The following is a 9921-nucleotide window of genomic DNA, read 5'->3' on the forward strand; positions in this document are numbered from 1 at the left end:
TTAAAATTTTAAAATTAAAATATAAAAATAATTATAGCTTAATATTTGAACTTTTAAAATGATCTGGCCTTACAAATATAATTTTAACTGATGTTAAAATGAACTTTGCAAATTTTTCGTTGTGATCAGATTCCCGTCCACAGTGCACGCAACACTTGAACTAAAAGTGCAGTTTTTTTTTAGTGTTAAACCTTTAAATATGCTTTTATTTGGAAACGTTTTTGGTAATTTAAACCCTTTAAGTTTATTGCTACAGCCAACACAATTGCATAAGAGGGAGCGTAGTAGTGATGAGAAACCAAATCGTGCGATTAATTTATTCCATTAAAAATTTATAGAAAAATAGTACAAGGCGAGTGTTTTTTCATTATTTTTAAGCTGAAAGAAAAAGACCACCTGGATCTTAACTCGGTCTTTCCAACCAAAAGGCAAAATGTCGCGACGTCCTCGCTCTAATCATTATGAACTGCTTTATATTCGGTACTTAAAGTAGGATTTAAAAGGGAAAAAAAAGAAGTCTAATCAGAAGGTACAAAAAAAGGAGACCCCCCCCTTATTCTTCGCCATCGCCATTAAGCGCACATTGCATTGTATTATTATTACTTATAATACATACAGTATATTATAAGTATTGGTAAGCTTCATAACGAGAATATTGCCTTCCAGATGTGTGATTCACATCTAGTTAACTGCTCACTGTTAGGTCATGGCTTGTTCACTGATCCGATGTTAATGGGTAAAAAAATAACAATTTATCAGTGAAGGAAAATAAAGGACTCTATAATAACTTAAATTTATATTCGTAAACTTTTTTTTCAGTTCTTAGTCACTTCCTAGAAATACAGCTGCTCCGACGTCGGTACTCACCAGCATTAGCGTTTAGTCCTTGAAAAACTTCTTTTATAAATTGTCTATGGTTATATGTCGAAGTAATGCAGGATTAATTCACGAGTTACAGTTATGATGCATTGTAAATCATGTCTCGTGTTCCTCGTCCTTTCAAGTATTCTTTTTAAATAATTCAAGAATAAATCACTTTCATGTCTTAGTTATGAAAGGATTAAGTATATTTCATGTCGGAAGATAAACTGGTTAATGCGGTCAAGATCACGTTAATTATATTTCTTCATTGTAAAGTAGTTCTTCTGGTATCATAATTTTGTGTTACGTCTATTGGATAATTTAACATTACGTTAACGCAGGCACATACTCCTCGACACCTTTGGGATTATCCTTAAATTACGTATATATATTGGCGGATCCGCTGGCTAGGTAAGGTGAGCTGTCGCTCCTTTATCGTTTATTATTTTTTCCTTTTATTTCATATATATATATATATATATATATAAATTCTTGAATTATATTAACGATTAAAAATAAATGTTGTTAGCTAAGTGAAGCGACAATAAAAATATTAATTTAACATGCCAAGTATAAAAAAAAACAACTAATGTTATGTCAGTATATTTCCATTAAACTTTAGTTAATAAATGTTTTTATACGTCAAGAAAGCATTCACTGAAATAAAATTTCAAATGATCTAGTAAGTTAGATGATTAGAAAAATCTATGCAGTTAAATAAAAACTTGTTGGTTAGCTTTAAAGATTGGCCAATAATTAATTAGGCTAAAAGTGCTCGGCGGATAAAAAAAAAAAATTGTATTCTGCCGTGCCTGCTTGGCCAAAAGTATGGAATGATGCTATCGCCAACCAGCACTTTAAGATTCGAATCTATAAATCTGTTTAGGTGATGAAATGGATTTCATTGCCCATCTTGTTGATTGGAAAGCTGATTGACTTAAAATATCACATTTCATCTCTAGAGCAGGGAAACCGGATATCTGACTCGTAGCCCATCTACTATGCTAAAAATGTGCGATATTATCGCCTTTTGTGAGCACGAGTCAAACTGATATGTAAAGGAAGCTAAAAATAAGACAAGCTTTATAACCTCAAGGAGCAGGCTTTTGCAAACATATCCACGGTGTGATTCCGACCCACAACGTGTTGGTTGGAGACCGGGTATATCCACTTTTGTTCTTCAGTTGTTTATTTTGATGGTTGCACTTTATTTTTTTTTAATTTCAGACTTGAATTAGTTTAACGTTCATCCATTTTACTTGTATTTGCATCAAAATCGAAATTTGTAGATATTATTTAAAAACTACATTCACTGTACATTTATCTTTTCCCATAAGTGGTAGTTTTTACTCTCGAAAAACGTGTCGGAATTCGTAACAGTAATATACTGGCCTTAGGTTACTTGTCCCAATTTTATTTATTTTCTTGTCCGATTTGAGATAACCATCCGTCAATAATCATTTCCATTGCCATCTTTTGACGATAACGTCTCTGAATTTCAGGGACATCGTGGAGCTACTTGGAATTTTAAATATTATTGACTAGTGTATCACACCAACGCTAGTAGAGATTAGATACTACCCAGTTCAGAGTAATTTAGTTTGGCCATGCATCCAACGTCTGTGTTTTACACGTGTAATATTTTCTACTGATATAATCGTATAACATTTTGATTGGCCACTTAACGTTGTAAACCTATAGTACATTAGTACTATGGGATAGGCTAAAGATGTTATATATATTTAATATTTGTACATAATCCAGAGATAATGTTACTTTTTCATATTTAAACCTCCGATAAGAAGGTGGTGGCCTTTCACACCGGATGATGAAATTATCTTCCACCATAATACATTTTTAATATTTAAATAACATATGTAAGTACCAGATTTAAGTAGTGCGCGGGAAAAAAAAATAACGGAGCAGGAAAACATGTTTTGGTTAACGTATTTTAAAAATTATTCTATGAAAATTACAAAATTCACCATTAAAATATTCATTTATTTACTTTAAAATTAAGACTAATTATAATAAAAACAACTAATTTTAAAATATTCACTTTAAATATGAATAATAAACATTGAAAAAAAATAATATTACGACGAAACACGAGAAATTAACTTCAATACATAATTACAATTTGAGGGTCTCCAGTTTCGAAATCTAAATATTATTAGTGACGTATTGTTATTTAAGCACGTGATTTTTGTATAAAGTGAAACATTTTTCAACAATACGTAATTACGTAAAACATTTGACAATTCCAAAAACTGCGGTCTTTCTAAATGCTTCGTATCCATTTTATCCTTTCTGTTTCTTTGACAGTGTTTATTTACTATGTAATTACTTTCGGCAGTGTGTTTTCGTTGTAGGTAGGCGTGTTATTAATTTTGTATGGTAAACACTTGTAATTTTGCAGTTATATGCTGCTAAATATTTTCATAATGGATACTTGATGTGGCTTGTTTTTTCCTCATTTTGAGGGATTTACGCTAAATAAACATTCCCTGGCGGCGTGTTCACATCTTGGTGTTGCAGAATGAATCGTTTCATGTAAATTTTGGATTGCTCTAACATATTTGGATACACAAGACTAATCATTGAAATCAAATACCCCCCCCCCTTTTTTTGAAGTTTTTTACTTGAACGAATCGGATATTAGTTAACTATAAAATTGTTCCTTTAACACCTTTTTTATTTGTTTGTAATCTTGAAACCTGACGTTAAATATTATTCAATTTGTACAATATATTGCTCGTATAAAGGAGATAATTCTTCGGATTATAATTAAGTTTTAATATCATTTAACATTTTTAATATTGAACATCATTTTTACTGTACTAGTTGCAGTGGTGTAGTTAGAGCTTTTGCCGCCCGGGGCGGTCTTTGAGTTTGTCGCCCCTCTCAATACACACCAAAAATACTACAAAAAGTCAAAACGACGTATAGGAAAATAAATTAAAACTTCTACGCGTCATTCCCGCTTCCTATGCAGGGTCCGCGTGTTACTTAGATGCGACTTCTTGTTAGTACTACTCCCAACCGACCCGTCGCCTGGTCTGCCGCTGGGGGGAGGGGGTATATTTTTTACTGTAGAGGCGTTTGTTCACGGGGCCGGTTTGCGGGATGAAAAACGCCAGATAAACTGGCGGAAAAAACCCTACTGACCGCGCCCAAGACCGGCTAACTTGAGGAAGATCCTCAAATTCCTCACGTCTACAACAGGAATCGAACCTGGGACACTCCTTCCCCAAGCATATGGTTGCGAAGCGTAAAGCCACTAGGCTAACCGCGCGCTAGGAAAATAAATTAAAACACTATGTTTATTTTTGAAGTAAAACTTTAATTTCAACATTCTAAAATGTTATATTTCTTTCTTTTCTGTTAGCAAAATCATCGATGACATTGGCGAAGTCTATTTCATAGTAATGTAGGAAATTCTTAATCAGTTTTATTTAGAAAAACTCCTCACAACTAACAACACTTACAACAATCGTGAGGAAAATTCGCAGCAGTATTGCAATATCTGGAACTGAGTTTTCGAGTATTTTAGAATTAACTGTAAAAGTGCAAAAAGGTTCAAAGTGTCGCTAGGGGCGGACCTCCACCCCCGCACCCCCCCCCCCCTCTAGCTACGCCACTGAGTAGTTAGTCTGTCAGATATCTGTTCAGCATAACGCTACTGGTGTACAGAACTATTACTTAATTTACAAGGCCCACCTGCGGCTCAGAATGGAGTCCTTTATTATTGTCTCATTACACTTGAAATGTGAGGAATTTAAACACCTGCGCCCCCCATCTTGAAGTTTTTTATTTATTATTTATGATACGAGTTTTGTATGTACTTTGCTGGATAAGAAAAATGCATGATTTCCATGAACCAAGTAATGAATGACTTTGCATGAAAGTAATTCTTTAAAGGAGGGGGGGGGTAAAATAAAATAATTGTGTAAATTACATTTCCATTATTCACTTATGTACTACTGCCTTGTTCCGTTGTCGTAAGTCATATCAATATATCACGCAATATCTAGATTCGGTTTTGCGGTCTGATTGCGCGCCATATTTATCTGCTACGGATAGAAAAGTGATTTACGACCTACCATTTGCTTCGAGCGCCAGCTGTTAATGCTTAATGGAGTCGTACTATCATTTGGCTTATGACGCATGTAATAGACGAGCTGGGGGCACCTGCATGGTCGAAAGCCACCTGACCTATCCTCCACATAACAATTTAGTGCAAATGATTACTAATAGACCAGCGCGCTTTGCCATTTTGCCGTTTGTTACTGTTGGAGATTGTAATGAATAATAGAGTGGTGCTATTTGACGGGGGTCGCTTCTGTTGCAGCTTTGTGTAAAATATTGATATACTGCATTTCTTTCTGGATTATCTGATCAAACTTATTTTCCTTTCAGAGCTGAATCCGGTGGACCTGCTGCCATGAAACTGATCCACTGGGTGGAGGTTCACATCGCACGTTCCCGGCGTAAAACAAAGAAGGAACGTGGGAAGGATGACGAGGTTAAAGATAACTTAGCGGAGGACAGTCGCCCAGTTACGTTACTAAAAACCACCCAGGAGTCGTCTTCGTCAGAAATTTCGCGCCCACCCATATCGTCACTTCCGACTGCTGATGTTTTTCAGGAAAAGATGACACGTCTGCTCCGGCCAATGGAGTACTCGGGCCAAGCAGTACGAAAGGCACTGAACATCCGGACGAGTTTTTTGGATTCGGCAGCAGTATCTGAGACGTTGTCACCTCGTCAGCGAAGTCGCATTCGTACCAATCCATGGCTGCCTTCCCCTCGAAGCCCTTGCAACGGTTCTGCCGATAGTGGTTTGTCAGCAACTCCTCATTCTTCTTCTTGTAGCTCGGAAGGTTCGAGCATCAATTTCTCCGGAACTGCATTTCCGGGTAATTATGGCAAAGGCGAACATTCTGAATGGTCTTCAGCGGCATCTTTACAGAACGCAAACGATGGCAGTTTATATTTTCCGTATCAACATTTGGCTCCACGCACCATCAAGAGTCTTGAACGTGTAGGAAATAAAAATGATTCGAATCGCTTTTCTTTTACGAGTGACACCCGAAGTTTGCCCCCCGAAAACTGGTTGGAGAGTGCCACCACCTGTCATCACGATTCAGACATTGACTCTGACGAAGCGTACTGCGAAGATTATGTGGAACCGCATTCAAGTCCGTCCGTGAATCGCCTGTGTGACGTAACGAATACTCGGCTCGGCTCGGGACTTCCGCTCGGAACGCCGGATTCAACTCACAACGATCCGGATTCTGCCTGCGTGACCGACACCAGTTGCACAACCACGCCATCTTCGGAAACTGTAACTTCTCATGAGTCCTTGGAAGACAAAGTATCGAGAATACGATCGGAACGACTTATCGTCGAACGGAAAATGCAAGAAGCACGCGAGGAGGATCGAGTGTGGCGGGAGGAGCGCGTTCGTTTACAATCGGAACTGATGAAATATCGGCGCGCGCTTCTACTGCACACGCTACATGATCTGAGAGAGCAGCTTGAAGAACAAGGTGACCGAGTGCAAAAAGCGTTCAGCTCCACGTGGGAGCTGCGACACGAGTGGCGGGAATGCGCCTCCGAAGATGGAAAGAGAAAGTGATCTGTCGGGACACTCGCCGGACATTTTCTTGAATGTTGTGCAGTGAGTATGTAGTACTTAAGGAAATAAGTTTTTCGAGGTGTAATCTATGTATTGCTCAATTGTATGGAAACTAGTTTTTGTTTGTTCGCTTGGAGCTAAAAGTTTTTCCCCAATGTACCATCATTTCAGTGTTCATGACATGATGGATTAGTCACCTGTCTTATTGTTTTTGTGTGTTTGGTTGTATGTGGTTATGAGTGGATCGAATGCACTTTACCTGTATAGTTAAGTTTGAGTGGGAACAAGAATGAGGGGAAAAAAATCACTGCAAAATGTATGCGGGATGAGAGAGAGAAAACGTCAACAAGAAAGGCATTTTTTAGAAAATAAATCTACGCAAAAAAAAAAAAAAATCCCGAACCTACTTGCGTATAATTAAAGTATTCCATATTTTTAATTAAATTGGGATTACTTTAAAATCAATGATTTTAGCTTAGTGAAGCGCATTCAACTGAAATATTTCAACTATATTTCCATAAAAAGGTTTAGTTTCAGACAGCTGTGCTTCAGTTTGGAAATGCTCCTACAATCTAGTCGCATTTGATTTGTTATTAAAATCATTAGAATTATTTACGCTAAAACTTTCTCTTATTGAACAACAGCTCATATATGGAGAAGGTGACGAATGCTTTTTTAAATACTATTTTCAATGCTTATTGCAAATTTCATTTCCTATATGGGAAATTTCATTGGGGTGATGTTTTCTAGTAATAGTTTTAAGGTTAAGTGAAAGGGAGGGAGGGATGAATGAGCACTTTATCTTTTTATTTTAATTTGACAACAGAATGCGCAGTGTCCTTAACTTCGTGATTAATTCATGACTAATTTGCATGTACTTTATATAATTTGCATGTAATGGGTAAAACTGCACAAACGCAAATAGCTTTATGCTTAATCTTGACTGCACGAGCATATTAAATACCATATTGTTTCAGTGGCGGACAATTTAAAGAATTTTTTTTCTTCTAATCAGTACGTAAAATTGCTATCCCCTTCCCCTTTTTGTTTTTTAATATGAAGTAAACAATTAGTAAACATTAAAGAAAAATCTAGGGGTTAGATTTTCTGATTGTCTATCGTCATAGAATGTGTGTGTGGATCTTGTTTCCCGGCAATATATTTTGCACCTGCTATATGGTGTATTGTGCATCTTTTGTTAATAGTGAACATTCCAACATCTGTGTTCGATAGAATGGGATGTTATATCACGTGACTGTCATTTGTTGACAGCCCACAGTGATAAGGCAGAGTATAACGTACGGCAAATGTCTGTGATGTAAAATGGCGTCATCGCTGCTGATTGTAGCAGGCGCGAGATGTAAAAGTTATTGTGAAATAAACGTTCTTTATTTATACATTTGTCTTGTTCATGTTTTCTGTATTATAAACACGTCTGCTGTTACATATCAGAGCTTCTCAACGTTGAGTGTCATCTAGAATTAAAAAAAACAAAATTACTAAAGAAATACTTCTTACCTCAATAACTATTCAGTTATCCACCAGGGATCATTCTACTTAGATGGCAAATGTAATTACAGTACTCAGTTTTTTTTTTTTTTTTTTGTGTGCACAAAAGTAAATAAACATAACGCTACAAAAATTAGTTCCAGCGGCTAGTTTTATGATTTTCTTTGGGGGAAATAATCGCAAACCCTGGTTATTCATATGCAAGAAAAAAAGAATGAAATACGGTGTGTATTTATTCTAACTAATTAGTATTTTAAAATAGCTTAATTACTTATGTAGTTTGACTTCGCCTAACATTAAATGTTAGGTCAAACTACATCAAATTGAGGGCAGTTTTATTATTAGTTATTCCTTAAAACTGTGCAAGACCATTACATTGGATTATGGATTTCGATTAATACTAGAAATGTTATAGGGATACTTCTGAACTGAAAGGTGAGTATTTAACAGATAACAACTGAAAAATACTCACAATTTATATTACATTCTCAGCTTCTAAAAAAAAGTAGGATTTCTCTTTCGCTCAAGGACTTTACACTTTACTTCACCCCGAACAGCTGTTAACCTTATACAAATCACAAATCCGTCCAACCATCGAGTACTGTTTTCATGTATGGGATGGGGCCCCCAAAAGCTCCCTCAAAATGCTTGACTCAGTACAGAGGATTGCAAATCACTTATTAATGACCCATCTCTTACCAACTCACTTCCCCACTTTCGCACAGACGATCAGTCTCCGCACTGTGTATTTTACAAATGGAAAATTTTCATCTGAAATAGCATCAATAACTCCCCCACTTAGTACCAAGCATGTTGGAACACATGCAGCTGCTACTCAACATCCCTTCACAGTGCACCTCAAAACTCACAGAACAAGTTTCTTCTCTTCAAGGGGAAGAATGTTCCACAGCACAGCAGTTGCAGGGATGAAGGAGCAGTCTTCCCCTTGTTGTGTTCCCCAGGGTAAGACTGCTCCTTCATCCCTGCAACTGCTGTGCTGTGGAACATTCTTCCCCTTGAAGAGAAAAAACTTGTTCTGTGAGTTTCGAGGTGCACTGTGAAGAGATGCTGAGCAGCAGCTGCATGTTCCAGCAAGCTTAGTACAAAGTGGGGGAATTATCGATGCTATTTCAGATGAACATTTTCCATGGAAATATTTGTAGAATACCCAGTTATATGATATACAGTCCCTCATATGAAATGTGAACCAAGTACCTGCTTTCCCAACCCACCACCCATACACGGTACTAATGTACTATAGGTTGATCAACCAACCTCTCGTGTATGAGCTCAACATAAAGAGAAAAAAATAAAAAATAAATAAAACGCGTGGATAATTCATCATCCCATAGTCTACAAAGGACTGTAGAGTAAGTATTAGGAAATATTCTTTATATAAATCTTCCACTCGGACCTTGACCTTAAGCAAATAACTGATCCAACTTTTTATATTGTTTATCCAGTTTATTCTATGCCTGCCTCGTTTGTGTTCCTGGAATAAGTTCAAGAACTTGCATTGGTAGACTATTTGATCCTGCTGATGTGACCAAGCCACATAAGAGTTGTTTCCTTTGAATCTTAGTTATATCTATTGGACCAGCAAAAGAACTGATTCTTTATCTTACTTTGAAATTTGTAATGTGATCAGTGTATGGTATCTTTAAGAGTTGTCAATAGCACCTTGTTTCAAATGCCCACAACCTCTTTTTTTTTTGAGGGTCCAAATTTTACTTCCGTATTAAAAAAAAAAAAAAAAAAAAAAAAAAAAACCAAATACTATATCAATAAGGCATGATTTGTTGGTAATTATAAACTTGTTATCTCTCCATAGTGGCTTTAGTTTTAGGAGTGCTGTTGCTTTTGCAATTTTTGTTCTAATATCTTGTTTTGATCTGCCATCTTTATGAAAG

The 9921-nt window shown here is 36.4% G+C and overlaps 1 protein-coding gene across 3 annotated transcripts in view; it reads left to right on the forward strand.

Moving 5' to 3' along the window:
* LOC150097480 (uncharacterized) overlaps window positions 1–7794 on the forward strand; it is a 121420-nt gene extending 113626 nt beyond the window's left edge. For all 3 annotated transcript variants that reach the window (XM_090407363.1, XM_090407362.1, XM_090407364.1), the window contains exon 2: window positions 5281–7794. In XM_090407363.1, coding sequence (XP_090263489.1) covers window positions 5306–6502 — 1197 coding nt within the window. In that variant the 5' untranslated portion in view covers window positions 5281–5305 and the 3' untranslated portion in view covers window positions 6503–7794. The remainder of the gene's footprint in view (window positions 1–5280) is intronic.
* Window positions 7795–9921: the final 2127 nt, after the last annotated feature.

Source organism: Typopeltis vanoorti, chromosome 17 (genome assembly GCF_054136105.1).
Source record: "Typopeltis vanoorti isolate ZY-2024b chromosome 17, IOZ_Tvanoo_1.0, whole genome shotgun sequence".
Classification (NCBI taxonomy): Eukaryota; Metazoa; Arthropoda; class Arachnida; order Uropygi; family Thelyphonidae; genus Typopeltis; species Typopeltis vanoorti.